At 62.8% G+C, this 23,453-nt stretch overlaps 4 protein-coding genes across 7 annotated transcripts; all 4 read left to right on the top strand.

The window, feature by feature from the left end:
- Positions 1-453: 453 nt before the first annotated feature.
- On the top strand, positions 454-12,472 carry FNBP4 (formin binding protein 4). Of its 2 annotated transcripts, XM_054828126.1 has the most exons (17): positions 454-632; positions 876-956; positions 2,114-2,250; positions 2,399-2,588; positions 2,796-2,946; positions 3,034-3,154; positions 3,412-3,750; positions 4,130-4,340; positions 6,147-6,265; positions 8,787-8,891; positions 9,203-9,336; positions 9,661-9,758; positions 10,316-10,494; positions 10,946-11,176; positions 11,312-11,836; positions 11,928-12,085; positions 12,296-12,472. In XM_054828126.1, the coding sequence occupies exons 1-17, from the start codon at positions 509-511 to the stop codon at positions 12,384-12,386; spliced, it is 2,994 nt and encodes a 997-aa protein (XP_054684101.1). In that variant the 5' UTR covers positions 454-508; the 3' UTR covers positions 12,387-12,472. The 2 variants fall into 2 exon arrangements, with proteins under 2 accessions (XP_054684101.1, XP_054684102.1); XM_054828127.1 differs by lacking the exon at positions 9,661-9,758 and having other exon boundaries at positions 10,863-11,176.
- Positions 12,473-12,739: 267 nt separating this feature from the next.
- AGBL2 (AGBL carboxypeptidase 2) lies at positions 12,740-16,803 on the top strand. The gene is given in 13 exon segments (XM_054828142.1): positions 12,740-12,886; positions 12,958-13,086; positions 13,332-13,508; positions 13,594-13,701; positions 13,786-13,936; positions 14,013-14,780; positions 14,855-15,017; positions 15,144-15,321; positions 15,324-15,469; positions 15,553-15,662; positions 15,739-15,805; positions 15,921-16,016; positions 16,158-16,803. Coding segments are annotated over 13 exon segments (2,634 nt in total). The 5' UTR covers positions 12,740-12,756; the 3' UTR covers positions 16,569-16,803.
- Positions 16,804-16,960: 157 nt separating this feature from the next.
- Positions 16,961-20,455, top strand: MTCH2 (mitochondrial carrier 2). Its single transcript, XM_054828197.1, has 13 exons — positions 16,961-17,161; positions 17,248-17,332; positions 17,464-17,570; positions 17,728-17,754; positions 18,012-18,065; positions 18,208-18,265; positions 18,372-18,423; positions 18,519-18,578; positions 18,997-19,090; positions 19,241-19,288; positions 19,689-19,756; positions 20,077-20,152; positions 20,256-20,455. The coding sequence occupies exons 1-13, from the start codon at positions 17,075-17,077 to the stop codon at positions 20,340-20,342; spliced, it is 903 nt and encodes a 300-aa protein (XP_054684172.1). The 5' UTR covers positions 16,961-17,074; the 3' UTR covers positions 20,343-20,455.
- A 1,384-nt stretch (positions 20,456-21,839) lies between these two features.
- NUDT8 (nudix hydrolase 8) lies at positions 21,840-23,297 on the top strand. Of its 3 annotated transcripts, XM_054828210.1 has the most exons (4): positions 21,840-22,047; positions 22,114-22,246; positions 22,532-22,609; positions 22,720-23,296. In XM_054828210.1, exons 1-4 carry the CDS (start codon positions 21,935-21,937, stop codon positions 22,972-22,974), a joined length of 579 nt encoding a protein of 192 aa, XP_054684185.1. In that variant the 5' UTR covers positions 21,840-21,934; the 3' UTR covers positions 22,975-23,296. The 3 variants fall into 3 exon arrangements, with proteins under 3 accessions (XP_054684185.1, XP_054684184.1, XP_054684183.1); XM_054828209.1 differs by having other exon boundaries at positions 21,840-22,246; positions 22,535-22,609; positions 22,720-23,297; XM_054828208.1 differs by having other exon boundaries at positions 21,840-22,246.
- The last annotated feature ends 156 nt before the right edge of the window (positions 23,298-23,453 follow it).

Genomic DNA, 23,453 nt, shown 5'->3' with positions numbered 1-23,453 from the left:
TGGCTGAGGGGTGGCACCTTGCTACAGGGCCACGGGCCACGACTGTCCTATAGGGCCAGAGGGAGAGCTGGAGCTTAGGGGCGGCACTACGCTATAGGGCAGGATGGAGCTATAAGCTCCGTGGGTGGAGTGCTATAGGGTAAGACAGGACTATAAGCCCTTAGGAGTGGCACTATGCTATAGGATAGGGCTACGGCCCTGCAGGGCAGCACCACGCTATAGGGTAGGATGGACCTATATCCCAAGGGAGCACCGTGCTATAACGTAGGAGGGGGCTATAAGCTCGAGGGGCAGCACCATGCTATCTATAGGGCAGCACAGAGCTATAGGCAGGCGGGCGCTTATAGGCGAGGGGGCGTGGCGCTGCGCCCAGCCGGGGGCGGAGCCTTCTTCGCGCCCCGCCCCCGCGCTGTGACGCATTACGCACCTTCCCCCCCCCTCCCTCCCACCGCGCAGGCGCGGCCGCAGCCCTGAGGCGCCGTTCCCGCCGCCTCCGGCCTCCGCCGCCATGGGGAAGAAATCCCGCGCCGCGCCGGGCCGTCGGCCCATCCTTCAGCTTTCTCCTCCCGGTCCCCGCCGGGATGAGGCGGCGGTACCGTCGACTGAAGGGGCTGACTCGGGTTCCGAGCCGGGTAACGGCGGAAGGGGATGGGGTGGAAGCGGAGGGGGGGGGGGGCGCTTTGTTGGCGGGGCGCGGCCTTGTGGAGGCCTCGGCGCGGCCTCCTCGTAGCGCTGCGGCCTAGTGACGGTACAGGGGCCGGGGAAGGCGGGGAGGGGGGGGGGGCCGCGGGGCGTTCCGCCCCGCGGCCCCCCCCCCCCCCCCCCGCCTTCCCCGGCCTCCAGCCCCCCTGTATCTAACGGCTCTTCCCTCCCAGACGAGCCCGAAGCGGTGGCGGAGCCCCCCCGCAGCACGCCCAACCCGCCGCCCCCCACGCCCTCCGCCGTCAAGCCCACAGGTACGAGGTTTCTCGGGGAGAGACGAGATGTAAAACCCCCCCGCCTTAAAAAAAAAAAAAAAAAAAAAAAAATTATATGAGGGTGTGTCTCCCTGGTTTTTTTAGGGGATGAGCGTCCCCAAACGCATAATATTCCTAAAAAAAAAAACCAAAAATGGGGCAGGTTTGTCCTAATTGTGTTTTTTTGAAGGGGGCTGTGGTTGTTCCCCTCTCCTTCCGTCCTTTTGTATTTTTAAGGGGGGCTAATTATCCCCCTTCGAGTACTTTTTTTAAGGAGAGATAATTAACTCCTTCCTAAACTATTTCTTTTTAGGTCGTTGTTATCTCTCTTTTTTTGGGGGGGGAGTGATTGCTTCTACTTAAGAGGGGTTTTTTTGTTGTTGTTTTTTGGGTTTTTTTCATTATTGGGGTAGGATGATTATCCCATTTAAGTGCTTTGTATCTGGGGGATTGAGGTGATCTCCCCAATTCTTTTTGGGAGGGAGCAAGGTTATTGCCCCCACCTCACTTGAATTCAGAGGGTTGTATGATGTGGACCTTTCCCCTTTAGTGATTTATGAAGGGGATGTGATTTCTTGCCTTAAAAATTTGGGTTAGGAGATATGTTTCCGCTCAGTGTGGTTTTGTCTGGGGAGAGGAAGAAGTGATTTTCCTCCCCACTATTACTATTATTATGTATTATCAGTTCTTAAATACACTTAATACCAATAATAAGATACTGGTATTTTTGGAAGCGGTGACTCTGCTTTTTTTTTCTGAGATGGGTAATTGTGGTTTTTTCCTAGTGTTATTCTGTTGTTTTGCCTTTTTTTTCCCCAGAGAGGGTATTTTCCACTCTCAGTGTGGCTGGGGGACTGGTCTCCCCTGACTTTGGGGGTCGAGAGATGTCCTCGTGGATGTTTTGAGGAGGGAGGGACAGCGTTTATCCCTTGAACGCTTGCGGGACGGGGGTGCCCGCTCCCCCCAAGCCAGCCCTGCCGCTCCCCACAGGGCTGCTCCCCCCTCGCAGGATTAGCAGGGTGATGGTGGGGGGGTTAGATCCGCTTCCCCGTGGCAGCACAAGGAGCCCTGCTGCCCATGCTGGTGGCTCCAAGATGGGACGTGCTGTGCTGTGTCCCCCCTCGCTGAGGGTCTGCTGCTCCCCTCTCTCCAATCAGGAGGCTTGTGTCTGCTTGGTGCCTACGCAGACAGTGACGATGAGGAGGGCGAAACCCCGGAGAAGTCGTCCCGTTCTGCGGATGCAAACGGCAATAATTCGGCAGACATTGACAGCACGCTGGCAAACTTCCTGGCGGTTAGTGCAGCTCTGGGGAGCACAACGGGAGAGAGGGCGGAGGGGAGTTTCTCCTTCACAGGGAGGGGGGGTGGCAGAAAGAGGGTGGCTTCACGGTCCGAGACATTGTCAACTTCAAGTTCGCGTCAACACGATGTTGTTTTCACAGGAGATCGATGCCATCACGGCTCCTCCGCAGCCCACCGAGCCCTCTGCCGCCTCCTCGGCGCCGCCCCCCACGCCTCCCCGCCCGGAGCCCAAGGAGTCGGGCTCGGGCCAGTCCTCAGGCACCGCCAACGGCGCGAGCTCTGTGCCGGCCCCGGAGTGGCAGTACGACACCCAGTGCTCGCTGGCAGGAGGTGAGTGCTGAGTCTATCCTGGGCGGGGGGGAGGGGGGGGGGAGTGTTGCACCCATCTTGGGGGGGCTGCTGTCACCCACTTTGCTCCCTAACATGTTGACACCAGGGGAGGGGGGTGACAACAGCCTGGGGGACTGGTCCGGTTGGTGGTGGGGTACAGGTTCTGCGTGTCTTGTGGGTGACGGCCTGGCCTTTCTCTCCCGGCAGTGGGGGAGCTGGAGATGGGTGACTGGCAGGAGGTGTGGGACGAGAACACCGGCTGCTACTATTACTGGAACACCCAGAGCAACGAGGTGACCTGGGAGCTGCCGCAGTACCTGGCGACGCAGGTCCAGGGCCTGCAGCACTACCAGCACAGGTGGGTGAGACCCCCTGGCCCCATGAGGGGAGGTGCTGGGGCTTCGTCCCCAAGCCTGCCCTTCATCCCTCCCTTCTTCCTCTGCAGCACTGTGGCAGGCGCCAATGGCAGCTTCGTAGCGTCCGCCGAGCTGTACCCCCAGGAGAAGGGAGCTGCCCCGAGCAGCGTCGGCCGTGGAGCCAGCCTCACCAAGCGGGAGGTGAAGAAGGTCAGTCAGATGGGCTAAGCACCAGGTTTTGGTTGCCATAGGGGCTTGTAGGAGCCCCTTTAGGCTTCCTCGGCAGCAACTGGGTCGCTCTGCTCCATTCGCAGCCCGAAGAGGGGCCCTAGGAGCACGGGGCCGCCTGGGCTTCTTCCTCTGCGGGCTGCGGTCTCCTTCGCTGCTTGGGGAAGGTGTAGGGCTGGGGTGAGGGGGCAGGGAGTGACGGCTGCTGCCGTAAAGCTCACGCAGAGCTCAACCTGCAGGAAGTGAACGAAGGCGTGCAGGCCCTCTCCAACAGTGAGGAGGAGAAGAAGGGGGTGGCTGCAGCCCTTTTGGCACCGCTCCTGCCTGACGTGGTGAAGGAGGAAGAGGAGCGCTGGAGGAGAAAGGTGATCTGCAAAGAGGAGGTCGAGCCGCCTCCGGAAGAGGAGGCGAAAGCAGAAGAGGTGGCAGCTGCCCCCGAAGAGCCAGAGCCTGGCAGGGATCCCCTGGAAGACACGCTGCAGGAGGATCTGTGCAGCGTGGTGCAGTCGGGGGAGAGTGCTGAGGAAGAGGAAGAGCAAGACACCCTTGAGCTGGAGATGGTGCTGGAGAGAAAGAAGGTAAGAGGAAACATTTTTGTCATGGAAAATGGAAGCCACAAGTACAACCAAGGAATAGCTAGAAATAAACCGGGAGCAGCAGATGTTTGCATCTCTGTCCTGCCTCCTTTGGGAGAGTAACCCTGCGTTTCCTGTGCTACTCCTATATGGGCTTGGGCTCCGTATAGATCTGGGTGCTGATCGGCTGCAGTTTCACATGGACACTGCTGATGAGTCAGCAGCCGTTGGCAAACTCTTACTCCGTCTTTGCTACTGTTAACGTGGTGCCCTGATCAGAGCATCTGTTTGCTCTTCTTTCCCGGGTGACTCGTAACCACCACTGCTCTTTGGGGGAGGCTCAGGTCCCTGAAGTGTCACTTGCTGTCATGTCTCTTGGCAGGCAGAGCTGCGTGCCTTGGAGGAAGGCGATGGCAGCATTTCGGGCTCCAGCCCACTCTCTGACGGGAGCCAGTCGGCCTCGCAGGATGCAACCCGCAGGCTGGCCTCCAAGCGAGGGAAATGGAAACTGTTTGTCGGAGCTGCCAGCCCCGAATCCACGAGTCGAGGCTCCAGTAAAACAGGCCGGGAGAGCCCGGAAGCGGGAGAAGCAGGTAATTGGAAAGGCTCCCTTCAGAGGGAGGAGCGGGTATTTGGAAATACCGCCGCAGCCCTCTCCCACCGGGGTTTCCTTTCCCCGAAGATGCGTGGCGCGTAGAGGAGCCGGGACGGGCGGTGAGGTACGTGTGCCAGGCTGGGGACAGGCCCAGAGAGGTGGCCGTCACTGCTCTCACGTAGCTGAGCTCACAGGCTCAGGGCAGAGTGGGGATAAGCTGACGCTCTGCCAATTCTCTCCTTGATCCTATAATTAAAGAAAATAAACAGGAGAGTGCCGATGTTCAACGCTGTGTCAGGAAAATAAACAGGAGAGTGCCCATACTCAACACTTTACCAGGAGAAGGAACAAAGAGGCGTGATAACGGCTGCTTCATGCCCCACCACCTTCTGTTTTCCTGCCGACGTTATAAATCCTAACCGTGGTACGCGGGGAACTGTTACCTTCCTCTTTTAAAGTTCTGTTTCTGAGCTGCTCGGTAACGGTCACCAGATTTCAGACAGCCGAGGTGTTCCCCGAGAGCCACTCCGGCTTTGCACTTGTTGGTGCATAGGAAATGTAAGGCGGGACCTTGCTGCGAGGAAGAGCCGGTTCATGTAAGGGTTGTTTGGTACCCAGCGTGTGTTGCATACGTGACTCAAGCAACAGCCGCCCCTCGGCAGAGCTCGTATTCTTGTTAGCGCTCTGCTTTCCCGTGGTACAGCCATGGTCTTTCAGAGTCTGTTGTCAAATAGATATTAAGAGCAGTTCAGCAGATGTTGCAGAGCATCCCATAAATGTATTGCCTTGAGGAAATCAGGTGATTGCAGCTGTTAGCGCTCCCCTACAGCCTGCACTTTGCTGCCTGTTGTGGCTGTTACCTGTACTGACTCCCAGATGTGCTGGTCCCTCCCCGGCACAAGGCTTCAGGCCGGCTACCTGCCTCACGGCTGCCTCCCCTGTGGCACAGAAAGCTGAATGAGACGCAGCGCCTTTTCCCAGGAAAAACTGGTACAAAAGTGCCCCGAGCTGCATCCTGCTGAAGTGGGAGTCGGTGCCTGCCCCCAACCGGGGTTGATGTGGCCCTGATGCACGTCTGCTTCAGGCAGAGGGGTGATCTGGATGGCAGGCCTGGTGTTAAGTCAGCAATGTTGTTTGCCCAGGGTGGCTCTGAGGGATGGTTTTGCTGGAGGGCTTTCCCTTTGGGAAGCTGTTACTCTAAAATAACCTGTCAGGGCACACCAGGAATATGTGTGTGGGGTTTAGATTTTTTTTTTCCCCCCCGTGGACTTTTGGTAGGAATCCCTTGAAAAACTTCCCTCCCTGGAATTTGTTACTTGGACAGTGAATTAGTCACCTCTGTCCTGTGAAGCTGCTGAGGTGAAACCTTATGGCATTGACAACTTTTGCATTTCAGTCTTTGACAATTGTCTCAACTTATTTAATCCTTGATACCTTTTCTTGACAAATTATTAAAACTGCCGGAGTTTAATGCGTGCTGGACAGTTAGCTCTCTTCATGCTTCCTTTAACCGCCATGCTTAAGGCTCTTCCTCCTTCCCGCCCTTGTACTGGAGCAGCTGTAATTCTCTGCTTCCATGCTGTCCTTCTCGAAGGACCCCACCATCAAAACACAGAGGCAGTGACCCTCTCTTCTTTTTAATTTCAGGCTCTTGTCACCGGCTCCTGTAGGAAAGAGGCCCCGGCTCTTTCCTTGCCCTCTCCTGCAGCGGCTTTGGCTCCCTGGCACGGTGTCTCCAGCCGGCTGTTGGCAGCGCCGTGGCGGTGGTGGGAGAAGGGCTCACCTGTCATTTCTTCCTCTGCAGCGGCGAGCACAGAAGCAGCTGATGCAAATTCAGACAAAGAGGCAGAGTCTGAGGAGCCCCAGGAGAAAGCAAAAGCACAAGGGGCACCAAAAATAGAAGAGGAGGAGCAGGACCTAAAGGTACGGAGACGTAGAGCTGCGTGTTGTGTAGGGGATGTGGCTGGGCGCTCGGCAACTCCCCCAGGCCCCGGCCAGTTTGCTGCTCTCCCAGGGGCTCACCATGCCGCCGGCAGTGTGGAGGGACGGGCTGGCTCCCTCGGCCACGTTTGCCCAGGGGACGCCACCAGCCAGTGGGACACCTGAGCTTTGGGCTGCGGGTTTGGCCCAGCTGGCGTGACCTTGTCCGCTCCCCGTGCTCCCGGCGGGATGGCACTGTACGCCTGCCGAAGCTCTAACCCTTAGAGCCCAGCGCAGCTGCAAGAGCAGCTTGCCCTGGGAAAGAACGGCTGTGCGGGATTGGGGCAGCATCTCTGCAGCAGGAGCCAGCAGCAAAGGCTTGAAAGCCTTTAAAAAACCCCAGAACCTAAAAGAAAGGGGGTGTGTGGGGGATAAAGACCAAGCCCTGGGTCTTGTCATGAGAGAGCAAACAAACACTTTTGTCCTGACTTTCTTTTCACCGATAATGATATTACAGTCCTCTGGCACCTGCCTGTTCAGTCATCCCGTTTCCAGGCTGAAGACTCCTCGTCCGTAACCTCTCTGTGTCTGGAGGCTGCCAGTACCTGTCGCTCTGCCCTTCGCCCGGCATGGCTTTTTGAAGTTGTTAGATGCAAATTGGGGAAGCCCTGGGGATTTCTGCAGCATCGTGCTGATATTTTCTGTTCCGAGCATTGGTTTGCTCTTTTTGGCTGCAGCTGAACGCTTCCCAGAGCCCCTTCCTGCGCTGTAGTAGTGACGCGCGGAGCTACCGGCGCTGGGTGATAGTTACTCAGAGTTGTAGGGGAGATCTTTCCTATCTGTCCTTTTGATTCCCCAGTTGCTCGTTATCCTGAGATCTCCTGCGGCTTTAAATTTGGCTCCTGAGTAATTTTGTTTCATTAGCAAATGTTGTCACCTCCATGTGCCCAGATGGTTTACGGATGGGGAATCGCCGGCTCGCGGTAGAACCCCGATGGAAACCTGCAGCGAAAGCTGACCTCTGGTCCTGCACTTGTTTCCCACCGCTTAATCATTTTTCCAGTGTGACAGGGAAGGGCTTCATTATTGTCCTTGTGACAGATTCAGCATCTCCTGTAAAAGAACTCTTAACACAGTTTGGAGATGTGATGTTCCCTGCCCAAAACCACTGAGCCCTCCCTCAGTATAGCATCTACGTGAGGCTTGTCTGATTTTTTTTTTTTTAAATTTAATTTATTTGGAGAAAAAAAAAAAAAGCCTGCAGCAGGACCACGCTTGTTGGCTGCTGTGCCCCAGATGGCTGCCGAAAGCCTTTTAAGCTGTCACGTTTGCTGTCCCCTTTTCTCCTGGTACTGGCGGTGCTCTGTGACGGACTGTGTGCTGTAGCGTGGTGCTTTCCCATGCAGGATCGCTTTAGAGCTGTTGGAGGAATGCCATCTCCTCGGGTAATCGGTACCGTTTGCTTCATCGGTTTGGGGTAATCTCTCTTCTGCCAGCTCTCTGGTTTGCAGGAGATCCGGGTCCTCCGCTGCGAAGTCACCCTCTGCTCTGGAATCTTCCCTGGCTTCTCCGTAGCCACCTTAACATGGGAATTCATTTCCCTGCCTCAGGCTTCCCTAGCGCTGTTTGTCTGTCTGGCCCGTCCCCCTCTCTGGAGACAGACACTGCGTTGTCAGCTTTGGGGACCTTCCAAAGCCTCTTCTGAGGAGCGAAGGAAAAAAGACGTTTTTAGAGCCCTCCTTAAAGCAATCGTGATGCCGCTTGCAGGCGTCCACCCCGTTTCTGCTCTTGATTGCTTTCTGGCTTGTAGTTGCTTTTGTGCAGCCTCCTCGGTCGAGGATTGACACAGGGGAGCCCCGTGTCCCCACGCAGCGCCCAAATTGGAGGTTTGACTCCTGTGGGACGCTGGGGTTGAGTAACGGTGGTCGCTGTAGCTGGTCTGAATCCTAATGTAGATGCTGTCTCTGGGAGTACACCCAGAGCTGTTACCCCTCTCCTGTGCTTTCCAGCTTAGTTCCTCCGGAAAGCAGCGATTTTCAAAGTCTGAAATTATATCCTGGCCTGTTTCCTTTGGGAAACAGTTGAAGTATTCTATTTAACGCTTTCTGCCCTGGCGATAGCTCTGCTGTAACTCCAGAGCTGGGCCGCTGAAGTGAACTGAGCCCATACCCTCCTTTGGCCACTTTGGAGCGGTGATCACACTGGGAAGCGCTGGGGGCTGTGGCTGGGAGCAGGGAAGGGTCCGCACGAAGGAGTTGGGGGTTCGCTGGCACCTCCCGCAGCTATGGAGGAGGTCTTGTCCTGCCACCCCATGCCGACCCCTGGGGCGCAGGAAGTAGCAGGGCTTGATGGAGGGGGTGACAGGCGCAGACGTTCAGGGTGGCACGTCCCAGTCCTGCCAGGCCGAGGAGCCGCGGTCGGTCCCGAGTCCTGTTTGCCGGGGAAGGCCTCGAGCCATGAGGCCGCAGCAGCCCGGTGACGCTACCCGAGGGCAGCTCTTTACTCTCCCCTTTCTCCCTGGCAGTTTCAGATCGGAGAGCTGGCAAATACTCTGACTAGTAAATTGGAGTTCCTGGGCATCAACAGACAATCTATCTCCAACTTCCACATGTTGCTGTTGCAGACAGAGGTAACCGAGCCTTCGCCCCTCGCTCCGGCCTTCTGTTCCGAAGCGGATCAAATACTGTCCGCCGCTCGAGCGCCGAGGGCCGGTGCTGCGTGAACCTCGTGGCCGCGGCGGCACCGCACCGCGCGCCTGCCTGCCCGCCTCCTGCAGGGCCCTTCCTCCGTGGGGGGAGAGCATGGCTTTGCGCGGAGGCGGTGTCTTCCTCCTGGCCCCCCCGAGTCCCGTGCCGTAAGGGAACCTCCCGGACCTCGAGTCCTGTCCCGAGGGCCACTTGCAGCCTCCCTCAACGGCTTCCCCCGGTTCTTGCCCTCTAGACCCGCATTGCAGACTGGCGAGAAGGTGCTCTCAATGGAAACTACCTCAAACGCAAACTCCAAGACGCAGCCGAACAGCTAAAACAATACGAAATAAACGCCACCCCTAAAGGCTGGTCCTGCCACTGGGACAGGTACGCGCTCTCCTACCTTTCTCACCTTTCATCTCTGACATCTCAGACATGATTTGTGACCATCACCACCCGACGACGTGGCGCCGTCCCTCTCGGAGACTGAGAGCAGCTTCTGTTAGCAGTGCTGGGCAGGCAGAGAAACGTCCGGCACTCGCAGAGTTTGGGCCAGCCACCAAACTGGAGGATCCAAACGGAGTGCTCAGTGCTTTGAGACGGAGCTGATTCCCTGATCGGACAGAGCTGGTTTTCACTCTCGCGAGTGTAAAGCGCTGTGGAGGGCGGGCCTGGGGGGTCGCGCATGCGAGAGCTCTGTGAACTTTGCAGGATCTCTGGATCACCTCTTCTGACCAACAGCTCTGACAAAGGACAAACTTCAACTCATCGACGGAACGAAGAACAAGATTTCTGTCTCCTGCCAGCAGGTCAGACCCAAACATTTCTTTGTCTATTTGGCTTTCTTGATTAATTTTCCTTTGTTTGAAATCTTTGCTCTTTTGTTTTTCAGCTCCCAGATCCGCTCCCTCTCTCTAGCATTCACTGTGTGTTTGACACCAAGAGTATCATAAAAAGCGACCTCCACGCACCACGGGGTAGGGGGGCAGCCGCTTCTCTCCATTGGGCTGTTCCCCGGTGCCTCTTCTTGGAGGGCGACTTTCAGCCAAGGCGGCGGCTGAAAGTCCTGATGTTAGCGAGACGTCGCTCTGCTGCGCGCTGGCCTGCTTTCTCGGCCCTCCCCTCCCTCGGAGCGGGGGACTCGGGGCGACGTTCACGCAGCCAGCAATGCAAATAGCTTTGAGCGAGCCGGCTCGGGCCTTTCCTGCCTCTGTCCTCAAAGTTGTTTGTTGCGTTTGGGAGAGCGGCAGCCCCGCTGCAGAGGGTCTTCCCTGCGAGAGCACACCGCTGTCGTGGGCAGGCCCGCCTCGGAGTGTCGGTGGCGGGGAAGGGAATCTGAAGCCTCCTTCTCTTTCTTGTGATTTAGGGAGCATAGACGCTATTTCTATGTTAACGAGCGCTCAGGAGAGTCGCAATGGGAGTTCCCCGACGGGGAGGACGAAGAGGACGGACAGCGGACCACTGACAGAAAAGCCGACGGTCCTCCTAAACCACCTCCAAAAGACAAAGGAGAGCGCGCCGAGGAACCCGCCGAGCACTCCGCAGGTACAGCTTGGGGGTGAGAAGGGGGGAGTCGCTGCAGTTGGGGGGTCGAGGCCCTGAAGTGGGGTATTGCGAGGCCCCGCCAAGCACTAGAGCAGTACGCGGTGGTGCTGGCCTCCCTCCCCAAGGCGCTTTGCGGCAGCTTCAGCGAAGCTGGGATGAGCGCCGCTCCCGTGTCCGAGCTGTCCCCGTCAGTTTTAGGCATTGTGGCGGTGCTGGGGAAGGCGGTGTGCAGCTCATCGGTCGATCCCATGGCCTGAGCTCTGCCTGCCCGCTCCCAGGCAGGGCCCTGGCAGGGAGGCAGCAGGCAGGAGCAGGCAGCGCGGTCCGTAGCGTGGGTTTTCAAGCCTGTGTCAATATGTATTCTTCAGGCTCCCTTTGTAAAGAATCCTTCTCAGGCCAAGTTCCTGCTACGTCTCTCATGCCGCTCACTCCATTTTGGACTCTGCTTCAGTCCTCTGTCCCGGTCCTCCAACCTCCTTTGCCTTTGGAAATGCCTCCGCCGCCTCCGCCTCCACCGGACTCACCCCCGCCGCCGCCCCCACCGCCCCCGCCTCCCGGAGAAGACGGCGAGATCCAGGAAGTGGAGATGGAAGATGAGGGGGGCGAGGAGCCGCCTGCCCCAGGAACGGAGGAAGACGCTCCCCTGAAACCTCTCCTGCGCCCCGCTGCCAGCACCAGCCAGGTGAGCGGCAGTGCTGGACACCGGGGCTCGGCCAGTCCCACCACCCCGTGCAAGCGCAGGGAGGGGGCACTTACTCAGCCAGACCTGGGGGCCGTGTCCCTCCTGGATGGCACTCACCTTGGCACTCTCTTCCAGGGCGCTGTTGAACCGAGCCCGGCCCCGCTGCTCTCCACCAAGCCTCAGAAGAGGAAAGCTGTGGAGATGAGCCCGGGGCTGATGCAGCGAACAGCCACCATCGGCAGCTGCCCCGTCATCTACAGCCAGCCCCTGATGGCCGCCGGCAAGTACCAGCCTTCGGCCGTGCCCCTCGCCTCCCTGAGGCCACGCCAGCGGCTGCAGGGTGAGATCCAGGGCCGCCCCAACCTCCGCATCGCACCAGGCCACGCCGGCCCTCAGCCCGCTGCGCTGGGCCTGCAGTCTGGCTACCTGGGCGTCGCAGCGCCCGCCGCACCTTCCGTCATGAGCTACTCGGAGTGCGCTGCGCCCGTCAGCCTGGCCGCTGCTGCCGTGCAGCCAGCCCCGGCACGGGGAGCCCTGCCTGCTGCTGGCACCGCCGACCAGCCGCCTCCCCCACCACCCCCTCAGACGCCCCCGCCTCCCGCCCCCAAGGCACCACCACCACCTGAGAAGGAGAAGCCAAGGAAGGGGCGGAAGGACAAGGTAGGCAGGTTGTCTTGCACCGATCCCTCACTGGCGTGTCGGGCACCCTCTCCAGCTGCCCTCACCGTGGCCTTTTGTGTTTCTGGCACAGGGCAAGAAGGGCAAGACGAAGATGCCATCGCTGGTGAAGAAGTGGCAGAGCATCCAGCGGGAGCTGGACGAGGAGGAGAACTCCAGCTCCAGTGAGGAGGACCGGGAGACCACCGCCCAGCGGCGCATCGAGGAGTGGAAGCAGCAGCAGCTGATGAGGTAGGGGCCCTGGGAGGCTGTCCTGGCGCCAGCAGCCCTTCCCCGGCGGCACATTGCCCGGCTCAGCTCCTTCTGGGAGGGATGTTTCCTTGTCCTCTGTGAAGGCAGAGAGCGGGGATCCGCACGTCTGGCCCTGGGGGGACACGGGAGGGTGGTGGGGACCGTCGCGTTGTGCCGCCCGGGTGCTGACACCCCGTTCTGTCCCCGCAGTGGCATGGCAGAGAGGAACGCCAACTTTGAGGCGCTGCCGGAGGACTGGCGAGCGCGGCTGAAGCGGAGGAAAACCGCGTCGAGCACATGAGGCGCGCCGCACTCGTTTTTTACAGATGTACAGTTCAGAGCCCTTCACCACTTGACCGTTGTCCAATAAATTGTAGCAGTTTGGGATGTGCTGTCTGGTCAGGCGGGGGGCTGTCCCTGTCGCGGTGGCCGGAGGCCGGGTGGCAGCTTGGGGCCAGCGTGCGCGGTGGCCCTGGCTGGGGCTGGCGCTGTGGGGGGCCCTTTGTGTCCTGGGGCATCTGTCAGGATAACAAAATCCTTCTGGCTCATTTCCCAGCTCCGCTCCGGGACCGCCCTGTCCCTCCCCAGCGCTGGCTGGTTGCTCAGCAACCGCGTCCCGAGTTCCTGGCGCTGCCGGGACGGAGAAGGGCCGTGCCGGCCATCTTGCACCCATGCAGCCTTCAGGGCGCCCTGCTGCCCAGCTCAGGGAGGGGGTGCTGGGGGGGTTTGGCGGAGGGCTGGTCCCTGAGCCCTATGACAGCTTCATGCGCTGCCACCTGCGCTACTACGGCTACTTCCGAGGTGAGCCCCAGCCCCAGGGACGTGGCCCCTCGGCCCCTGGCCGTTTGGGCTGCAGCGGTGCTGTCCCCAAGGCCTGAAGACGGGTGGGCGGAAGAGCCCCGCGTCCCCAGGGGGTCCCTCTGAGCAACACGCCGCCGAGGCACCCAGCATGGGCAGCGCCGACCCCTGCTGCCTGCGGGGTCCTGGGCAGGAGCCGAGCCGTGAGTGAGATCCCCCCCTGCAGCCCCCCCAGCATGGCGGTCAGTGCTGCCCCAGGGCCTGGAGTAGTGTCCTGGGGTGGAGAGTGCAAGGGAGCCTCTCCCTGTCCCTCCCTTGGGGGTGGTGGGTGGTTTTGGGGGGTGTCCCCACCCCAACCCTCTAGCCTGGGCTCCCCCCCTTTGCTGGAGCCATGCGGTGGAGCCAGGAGCACAGCGGAGCCCCCCAGCCCCTCCCGGTCCCCTTGCAGCCCCTGGGGTGCTGGAGCCAGCCCCCCACCAGGACACGCTGGTCCCCTCACTGCGGCACCGCAGGTCCCTGGGTGAGCCGCGGGCTCTCTTCGCCCTTCCCTCGGCGCAGGGATCCCTGCCCGCTCCCCGCTGGCCTGTTGAGTGTGAAGTCATCAAGGAGACGATCGAGCACATTGGTGAGGGAGCACTCCGGCCATCTCCCCCTCCCTGCACTGGACCCCAGCCATGCCCACAGCACCCATCTCTGTCCCCCGCCCCCAGAGTGGGTCCCCCCTGAGCCAGAGCCCTTCTGCCAGCCCACGGGCCACGAGTGGGCCCCAGCCCCCCTCGGCAAGGAGCAGGGCACAGTCATCTACCACCTCAGCCCAGGTAACGGGGACCAGGCAGCACCCCTGGGTGCTCCCTCAGTCTCGCCAAGCCCCCATCACCGTCCCTCTGCGCTTCCCCCCACAGCACCCCAAGGCTCCTGCTTCACCCGCGCTCGGGTCGGGGGGGCCCCGGGCCCCCTCTCCTCACCGGCAGCCCCCTTGGAGGGTCCCCAGGACACCACGCTGCTCTTTGAATCCCGCTTCGAGAGCGGCAACCTCCAGAAAGCTGTCAAGGTGTAAGAGAGGAGCAGGGGGGTGAGGGGGAGCGGCGGTGGGGCCACAAGCCGCAGTGTGGCCCGTCCCACTGTGCAGAGGCCCCTACGAGTACGTGCTGACGCTGCGGCCGGACCTGTACACCACCAAGCACACCCAGTGGTTCTACTTCCGCGTCCAAAACACCCGGCGAGACCCTCTCTACTGCTTCACCATCGCCAATCTAGCGAAGCCCAAGAGCCTCTACAGCGACGGCATGCGCCCGCTGTTCTACTCCCAGCAGGACGCCCAGAGCCACGGCATCGGCTGGCGCCGGGTCGGGACCAACATCCGCTACTACCGGGGTGGCGGTGGGGAAGAGCCGACTGCCTTCTGCCTCTCCTGGACGATGCGCTTCCCCCACGACGGTGACACCTGCTTCTTCGCCCACTCCTACCCCTACACCTACTCTGACCTGCAGCGTTACCTGCGGGCGGTGGCGGGCGACCCGGTGCGCTCACAGTACTGCATGGTGCGGGCGCTGTGCCGCAGCCTGGCCGGTAACACCGTCTACCTGCTGACCATCACCAGCCCTGCCGGCACGGCAGCCAAACGGGCGGTGGTGCTGAGCGCCCGTGCACATCCCGGGGAGAGTGGCAGCTCCTGGGCCATGCAGGGCTTCCTCGACTTCCTCCTCAGCACCCACGCCGATGCCCGGCTCCTGCGCCGGCTCTTTGTCTTCAAGGTGGTGCCCATGCTCAACCCCGACGGGGTGGTGGTGGGCAACTCCCGCTGCTCCCTGGTGGGCCGCGACCCCAACAGGGCTTATGGGACGGCGCTCTGCGGCTCCTTTCCTGGCGTGTGGCACCTGCGGGCCATGGTCGAGAGGTGAGGTGGGGATACGGGGAGCCGGTGGGATGGTGCCGTTCCTGGTGCCGGTGGCCGTATCCTGATGCACGCAGGGTGCTGGCGGAGCGGGAGGTGGTGCTGTACTGCGACTTCCACGGACACAGCCGGAAGAACAATGTCTTCATGTACGGCTGTGATGGTGGCAGGGCTGGAGCCGAGTTGAGGCTGCATCAGCGCGTCTTCCCCCTGATGCTGAGCAAAAACGCCCCTGACAAGGTGGGATGCTTGGGAGCCGGGGAATGGTGTCTTTGCTGAGCTTCGCGGTGACAGCGGATGGTGTCCCTGTGGGGCCGGGGAGGGGGACACAGCCCCCCACCATGCTGACCCCAGGTCTGGCCCCAGTTCTCCTTCCCCAGCTGCAAGTTTAAGGTGCAGAAGAGCAAAGCGGGGACGGGCAGGGTCGTCATGTGGCGCATGGGCGTCTCCAACAGCTACACCATGGAGGCGGCCTTCGGTGGCTCCACGCTGGGTGAGGGGCCGCCGCGGGTGACGGTGTCAGGCGTGTCAGCAGGCGCGTGTTCCCTGGGTTGGGAAGCTGCCGCTTGTATTGTTGTCCCCTGTCCCCTCCAGGTGGGAGGAGCTCGCACTTCACCGTGGAGGATCTCAAGTCACTGGGCTACCACCTCTGCGACACCCTGCTCGACTTCTGCGACCCCGATCCCACCAAGGTGAAGCAGTGGCCGCAGTTCAAACCGTGGCACCCAGGCTGGTGCCATAGGGGGGCCGCGGCGACACTGGCTCCGTTCTGCAGTTCCAGCAGTGCCTGTCGGAGGTGGACGCGCTGCTGCGGCAGCGGCTGGGCCGGGAGCTGGGATCTGGTGGCAGCTGGAGCGACGTGTCCCCCTCGGAGCTCGAGTCCAGGTACATCCCGGCCACGCCGCCCTGCAGAGCCCCATGGTGCCGGCGGAGGTTGCAGGCAGTCGTCTCCCCCACACAGCACCAGCGGCTCTGACAGCTCCGTGTCTGACGAGCCCCCGGCCCATCTCCATGGCCCAGCCTGGCCGGTGAGTCCCCGGGTGCTGCCGCTTTTGGGGTGGGAGCAGGAGGGATGCAGTGCCGGGGAGGCGTGAGGTGTCGCGGGGTGCAGATACCCTGGCAATGCTTTGCCGTCCGGTGCAGCTGGAGCAACAGAGGAAGAAGCATCTGAGGAGCCGGAGAGCGAGGAATGCCCTGCGTCGGCCAAATGCCATCTACCAGAGCCATGCCAGCGTCCCAGTGAGTCTGGGCCGACGAGCATGGTCCTCCTGGTCTAGCGGGGACAGTCCTGTGTGGACACTTGTCCCTAGTGCTGTCCTAGCCTGGTGCCAGCACCCCTGGGGCTCCAAGGGGGTCTAACCCCTCTTCTGTGACCCCCAGGCCAGGCCAGGGCCCTCCAGGACCCGCAGGCAGCCGGCTCCCCTCAGCACCTCCAGGCGAGGCAGAACAGCAGGAGAGGAGCCCGGAGCCAGCTCCAGCGTGACCGTTCCTAGCAGAGCTGGAGCAGGGGCTGGCCGCCACGCCGCCATGGGGAGGTCTCAGCCGGACAGTGGCACAAGCACAGTGTCACGCCATCGGCTGTCGCTGACCACCTGCCACCCCAGTGTCACCGGTGATTCCTTACAGGACACAGCCCTGGGAGCCAAAACAGGGCTGTCCCGGCAGCAGGGTGGGCGGCGGGGTGGGCAGGTGGCCGCTACCCGCAGGCACAAGGTGCGTCCCCACCTCACCGCCCCTGGCAGGGCCTTGGCGCCCACCACCCGGCGCTGCTGCGCCTGTGCTCGGGATTAAAGGTGGTGCCGTGGCCGGGCCTCTGCGTGGTGACGCCTGGTTTTGTCACGCCGCCTGGCCCTGCAGTGCACAGCCCCGGGGGGTCACCCTGCACCGGGGTGGGGGACAGGGCCCCTGGCCTTCTCCTCGCTCCCCACCCCTCCGGCCTGCCCTGAAGCTGCTGGCCCCAGGCCCTGCAGGCTCCTTTGGTGTCACAGGCCCCATCGCCGTGATGTCACCTCAGGCCCGGTCGCCGTGACGTCACCTCAGGCCTGCAGGCCACAGCGAGGCCTCAGGCCCCGTGGGTGCCGCAGGCCCCGTTGCCATGGCGACGCCTCAGGCCCCTAGGCCGCATTGACGCCTCAGGCCCCGTCGCCACAGTGATAACCCCCCCCCGTCTCGTTGCCATGGCGACCCGGCGGGGACCACCCCTCCGGCCGGAAGCGAGCGGCAGGCGCGCCGGAAGTACCGGGGAGCGGAAGCGGCGGCGGCGGTGTCCTTCTGGGCCGTGACGCCGGGGCGGCACCATGGCGGACGCGGCCTCGCAGGTGCTGCTGGGCTCGGGGCTGACCGTGCTCTCGCAGCCCCTCATGTACGTGAAGGTGCTGGTGCAGGTAAGGGAGGGGGGCAGGTAACGGAGAGCAGGGGGGGGTAGGCACCGGGCCCGGTACCGGCTGCAGGCTGCCTGTCCCCGCTGCAGGTGGGGTACGAGCCGCTGCCGCCCACCCTGGGGAGGAACGTTTTCGGACGCCAGGTCTACCAATTGCCCGGTCTATTCGCTTATGGTGAGTCTGCCCTGGCGGTGTGGTTCCCCCGTGTCCCCCGTCCCGCGGGGCCGGTGGTTGCGTGGGGGGGGGGGGGGGTGTGGGGGTGTGTGCGTGTCCTGCGTGGCCTGACGGGTCCCCGCTGTCCCTAGCCAAGCACATCGTGAAGGTTGACGGAAGAGCGGGACTCTTCAAAGGCCTCGCCCCCCGCCTCTGCTCCAGCGCCATCGGCACCGTGGTGCACAGCAAAGTGCTGCAGGTACCGGGGAACGGGGTGGGGGGGGACTCAGCTGCTGGGAGCAGGGGATGTGGACACCCCACGTCTCGCCGCTTCGGCATTGGCGCGTCCCTGCAGCGCAGGCAAGACCCCCCCCATCCCCCCCCCCGGTGTGCTAACCCTGCCCTTTCCTCCGCAGCGGTACCAGGAAGCTGAGCAGGCTGAGGTAGGTGCGGGGGCCGCTTCCTCCGGGGAATCCTCCGTCTCTTCCTCCTTCCCCTGAGCCCCTGGGGCTGCAGGCAGAGGCAGCCCAGCATCGAGCACTGCCCCCGGGGAGAATCTCGGGGCGCAGAGGGCTCTGGCAGGGTGGGAGGGGGCTGCTGAGCCTGTGCTGGGGGGCCACAGGTCCTTTCGGGGGTGGTGGGGAGGGAGCGGTGTCTTTCGGGGGGCTGTTCCCTGTCTGATGCCTCTTTTCCTCTCCAGCCTGGAGCCAGCAAGAAGGAGCCTGTGTCCTCGCTGGAGCAGGTCCTCAAGGAGGTGAGGAAGAGGAGGACGAGGGTGCTGGCTCTGCTCGGGTGTGAGAGGGGCTCGCTATGACGCCAGACCGGGCTCTCTCTGCCTGCTGTGTCCCTGACACCCGCCCCAGGCCCCCTCCCCCTGACAGCCCGTTTCTCCCCAGACCTCCCGAGAGATGGTCGCTCGCTCTGCCGCCACGCTCATCACCCACCCCTTTCACGGTAGGTGCCTCTGCCCCCCCCGCAGCCGGTGCACGGGCCTGGTGACCAAGCTGATGGGTGCCCATCACCCCTGTGTCACCCCCGTGCCGCCTGTCTCTGCCCGCAGTGATCACCCTGCGCTGCATGGTGCAGTTCATCGGCCGGGAGACCAAGTACAGGTATGGGGCTGGGGGGGCCGGGGCTGCCACAGTGGGGGCTGCCTGCCCGCGGGACTCCTCTGACCGTGATGTTCTCCTCTTCCTCCTCGGCCCAGCGGGACACTAAGCGCCTTCACTACGATTTACCGAGAAGAGGGCATCCTGGGCTTCTTCGCGTGAGTGTCGTCCACTGGGGCCTTGGGGAAGGGGGGCAGCGGGGTCTTTCCCCCAAAATGTGTGGGCCTCGTTCGGGTGTTGCTCCTTGCTCTGCCCTCCCGTCTCACTGGGCTCGAGAAGCGCTGTGCCACTGCTAGGGCGCACGGTTTCCTGTTCTGCCCTCCCTGGGCGGGGGGGAATCTGGCAAGCCCCTGCCTCGTAGTCACCGGCCCTGGGTTGTGTGGGTGTCATCCAGCACCTGGGGACATTAAAACAGAGTGAAGGTGGAGTAACCCTTTCCCGGGAGGACCGTCTGGGGGTGTTTTGGGTCTCTCTAGCAGCTCCCCTCTGCGCCTGCGTCCTCTTGGAACTGCTTGTCTGAGCGTCCCTGCTCCTGGGGCGGGGAGTTGGATCCTCACCCGGGCTCTTCTCTTTCAGCGGCCTCATCCCCCGGCTCCTCGGGGACATCCTTTCGCTCTGGCTCTGCAACATGCTGGCTTACCTCATCAACACATACGCGCTGGAGAATGGGGTACGGGCTCTGTGCCCCGCGCAGGGGGCTGTGGGCGGTGCAATGGCGTGGGGGAGGGGGTCGGGGATGGTCCTGGGGGACAGGGGTGGCAGCTTTGGGGTGGCAGCATGGCTCTAGAGGGGGTCCAAGGTGCCTTTTCTCCTCCCCTAGGTCTCAACTATGGCTGAGATGAAGAGTTACTCGCAGGCAGTCACTGGAGTGAGTACAGCCCACGTGTGTACACCCGCGTGTGTGATGCTGTCTCCGTGTGGGGAGGGTGAAGAGAGTTGAATCCTCCTTCCCCCCGGGGAGGTGGTGTGTTCCTGTGATCCCGCCCGGGCTGGGGAGTGGAGCCGGGTGCTGCCCCCAGCTCCGGAGGGATCAGCCCGCAGGGAAAGGGACGCTCCGTGGAGGTGGTGTGTGACCCTGCACGCCCGCGGGCTCGCGCCCATGGCCTTGTCTCCGCGTAGCCTGGCCCTGCATGGAGCCTGTGGGAGAGGGCTCCCTCCTGGGGGTCCCTGGGGGTCTTTTGGAGTTTGTCCTTACCCCATGGAGGGAAGCGGGGGGATCCCTGCGGGGCTCCTGTGCCGCTGCCGAGCAGCCCTGCTCTCCCTTGCAGTTCTTCGCCAGCATGCTGACCTACCCCTTCGTGCTGGTCTCCAACCTGATGGCTGTCAATAACTGTGGGTGAGTCTGCTGCCGCCTCCTACCCCCCGGCAAGGGCGAGCCCGTGCCTGAAGGGGCTGTGTGGCTGCTGGCTGCCTCCCTCCGTGCCGGATCAGCTCCTGAAACCGTCTTTCCAAAGCTCCTGGTTGGCAAAGAGGTTTCCAATTCACTGTGGGGTTGATCCCTTGGTGGTGGTGGGGAGGTGTGGGGTGGGAGCCCAGCCTTGAAAGGGCCATTTTGGGGTTCAGCCCGGCGTGGGGCTGCAGAGGAGATGGCTCCTACCCCTCTGGGTTGGTCCTGGGTGGAAATAATTCCCTGTGGGTCTCCCCTCCCTTCCCCAGGCTGGCAGGGGGCCTCCTCCCCTACGCGCCCACCTATTCCTCCTGGCTGGACTGCTGGAGCCAGCTGCACAGGGAGGTGAGTGGCCGGAGCCGTGTGGGAGCCCTGTGGGGCCTGGGGGGGCCGCACCGGGGCTCGGGGCAGCCCTGACTCACCAGCAGTGGCCGTCTCCTCCTTCCAGGGCAACATGAGCCGAGGGAACAGCCTGTTTTTCCGCAAGGTGCCCGCAGGGAAGCGATACGTGTGGGAGGAGAGGAGGTTTCGCTGAAGCTGGAAGCGAGAGTGGAGTCAGGAAGCCAACGTTGGGCTCTGGAGGCAAAGAATTATGAGAGTGGTGATTTCTATACAGTTTTTTAAAATCATTTAATGCTGAGAGATGAAGGTGGATGTGTGAGAGTGTCTGTCGTGGGGCCAGGGGCTTCCTGGGGCGGCTGGCCCATCTGCGGCATTCCCTCCCCGATCTCTGGTGTTCCCTCCCCGATCCAACCGCCGAATACTGTCCCTGTATTCCCTTTTCATCAGCCCGGTGCCCGCACAGACGCCTGTAGGCGCAGTCGCCTGGGCTGAGCACCAGATCGGTCCCGTGAGATGTTGTCACGTCTGTTCCATCCCCACAGGCACTGGCCTCTCGTCTTTAGCCCAAAAGCCTGGGTGTTGCTGAGGCTGCCCAGTAAATCCGCCGGCAGAAATCCTTCCCACGGTTACACCTCTGGAGCCTTTTCCCGGCCTTGGGCCCAGTTAAGGCTGTTTCGACAGAGGAAATTCCCCCGTGAGCTAACGGTGCCCGGAACAATCACCCCCTTACAAATAACCGCTTGTTTTAAAGGCTGGCTGTACAAATGTCACAGGCGCTTGGGGAGTGACAGCCCCAACTACCCCAGGGGCTGCCCCCAGCCCGGGTGGGATTAGAGGCCGATTGTTAGTGGCTGGGGATAATTGCGGGGCGGTGGTGGCAGGGCCCTGGGAGGAGAGCGCTGCCCCAAGGCCTCGCGTGCCTCAGTTTCCCCTCCCTTGGGGCTGTAGTGGTGGGGGCAGAGATCAGATCCATCCCACCGTCGTCGTTCCCCGGGTGCAGCACCCGTGGGGGTGTTGCAGCACCCCCAGGCACGAGGGGAGGGGTGGCAGGGGTGTTGCACACCCCATCAGAGGGTTGTACACCCAGCAGGGGGGCTGCACACTCGGTGACAGGGTTGTGCAGCTGGGGGGAGGGGGGCTTGCACACCCAGCAGGGGCGTGGCACACCTGGTGGAAGGCTGCACAGCTGGAGAAGGGGCTGCACAGCTGGATGGAGAGTTGCACACCCACTGGCAGGGTTGCACAGCTGGAGCAGGGCTCGCACACCCGGCAGAGTTTATTGCACATGCAGGGGGGCGCAAAGCTGGGTGGTAGCTTGCACACCCGCCAGGGGTTGTTGCACACACGGTGGGGGGGGTTGTAAAGCCGGGAGGTGTGTTGCACACCTGGCGAGAGGGTTGCACACCTACTAGGGGCAGTTGCACACCTGGCGGGGGCTGTTACACGTGCAGTGGAAGGGTTCCACGGCTGGAGCAGGGCTTGCACACCCAGCAGTGGGGGGGTCGCACACCCGGCGGGGCTGTTCCCCAGCCCTTGGCGAAGGGCCGTGACTCCGCGGGGTGTCCGGGGAGGAGGCGGGGGGGGGGCGGGCGGACTCGGGGAGGCGGCACCGGGGGCGGCCGGTCCCGGACGTCCTCCCCGCCCTCCCGCCCTCCCTTCCGTGCCAGCGCCATGGCGGAGCCGGGTGCGGACGGCGGCGGGGGGTTCCTGAGCAGCGGGAGCGAGCGGCGGTGCCGGGCGCGGCTGGCGGAGGCGGCGGAGGCGGCGGGGCGGCGGGGGGGGGCGATGGCGGCGGCGGCGGCGGTGCTGGTGCCGCTGTGCTCGGTGCGCGGCCGCCCCGCTCTGCTCTTCACGCTGCGCTCCCGCCTCCTGGGCGGCCCCCACAGCGGCGATGTCAGGTACCGGCGGCGGGGAACGGGCACCGGGACCGGTCCGGCGCTGAACGGCGCCGTTGCCTCTTGCAGCTTTCCCGGGGGGCGGCGGGACCCGGCGGACGGCGACGCGGTGGCCACGGCGCTGCGGGAGACGCGGGAAGAGCTGGGGCTGGAGCTGGGAACCCCGAGCGTCTGGGGGCAGCTGCGGCCGCTGCCCGACCGGGTACCGGGCACCGGGGGGGAATGGGGGCGGGCGCCGGGGTGATGAGGACAGCGGGAGCGGGGGGGGGGGGTCGGGGGCTCGGAGCGGCTGGGGACGCCAAGGACGAGGGGTGACAAGGACGAGGCAGTGGGGACAAAGGGTGACGGGGACACGGGGCACCATGTGTAGAGGGTGTTGGGTGACAGGCGATGGGTGTCAGGGTGGGGCGCAGGGGGTCAGGGCGAGTGGGCAGCACTCTGGGGGGGGGTGTGTGTCACCCCCGTCCCTTGCTGACGCACCCTCCAGCAGGGACTGATGGTGGCTCCCGTCGTGGCCAACCTGGGGCCCCTGGAGGACTTGACGCTGACCCCCAACCCTGACGAGGTGGGTGACCCCGCGCTGGCCGGGGTGGGGGGGTGAGCACCCCCTTCCCCAGCTCCCCTGGTGACGCCGTGGCAGACGGCCCCGGCCACCCCTGGTGCCTGTTCTGGCAGGTGGAAGAGGTCTTCACCCTGCCCTTGGCTCACCTCCTGCGGGAGGAGAACCAGGGCTACACCCACTTCCGCACCGCCGGCCGCTATGGCTACACCCTGCCCGTCTTCCTCAACGGCCCCCATAAGGTCTGGGGGCTGACGGCCATCGTCACCGAGCTGACCCTGGAGCTGCTGGCGCCCGAACGTTACCGCAGGAAGACCCACGTGCCGGCCCGCAGCCCCTTGGCCCGGCGCCTCGAAGGGAGCTCGACCTGACACGGGGGGGGGGACAAGGTGGCCCCTGCCTGTCCCGGGCACAGGGTGGTGTATTTTTTTGGGGGAAGCATGGGACACACTGTACAGGCGGAGGGAGCTCTCCCTCGGCTGTGTACCTGTAGGTTGACCTTGCTGCACACACAGAGATGGGCGGGAGGGGGCTGCTGTGGGGAAACCACACTGACCCCCCCCCGCCATCGGTGCTGCTGTCGGGAAACCGCCCCCCCCCCCATGGGTGCTGCTGCCTGCCGGGATCCACGCGACAACGGCCGATGTCAGATACTGTGAGTTAGTAAAAAAGCCATGTTTTGAACCACGTGTGCCACAGCCTCCACGTCATGTCACAGGGCTGGTCCTCAGCACCAGCACCACAGGGTGGGGGGAGTGACCGCCATCCCGCAGCACAAGTATGGGCAGGAGCTGCCCTGGTGCTGCCGTGGCAGTGACAGGGAGCACAGTGTCACCGGAGAGGGACGTGT

This window comes from Grus americana, chromosome 5 (assembly GCF_028858705.1).
Source record: "Grus americana isolate bGruAme1 chromosome 5, bGruAme1.mat, whole genome shotgun sequence".
In the NCBI taxonomy this organism is placed as follows: Eukaryota; Metazoa; Chordata; class Aves; order Gruiformes; family Gruidae; genus Grus; species Grus americana.
This window is presented reverse-complemented; position numbering and strand designations above follow the sequence as displayed.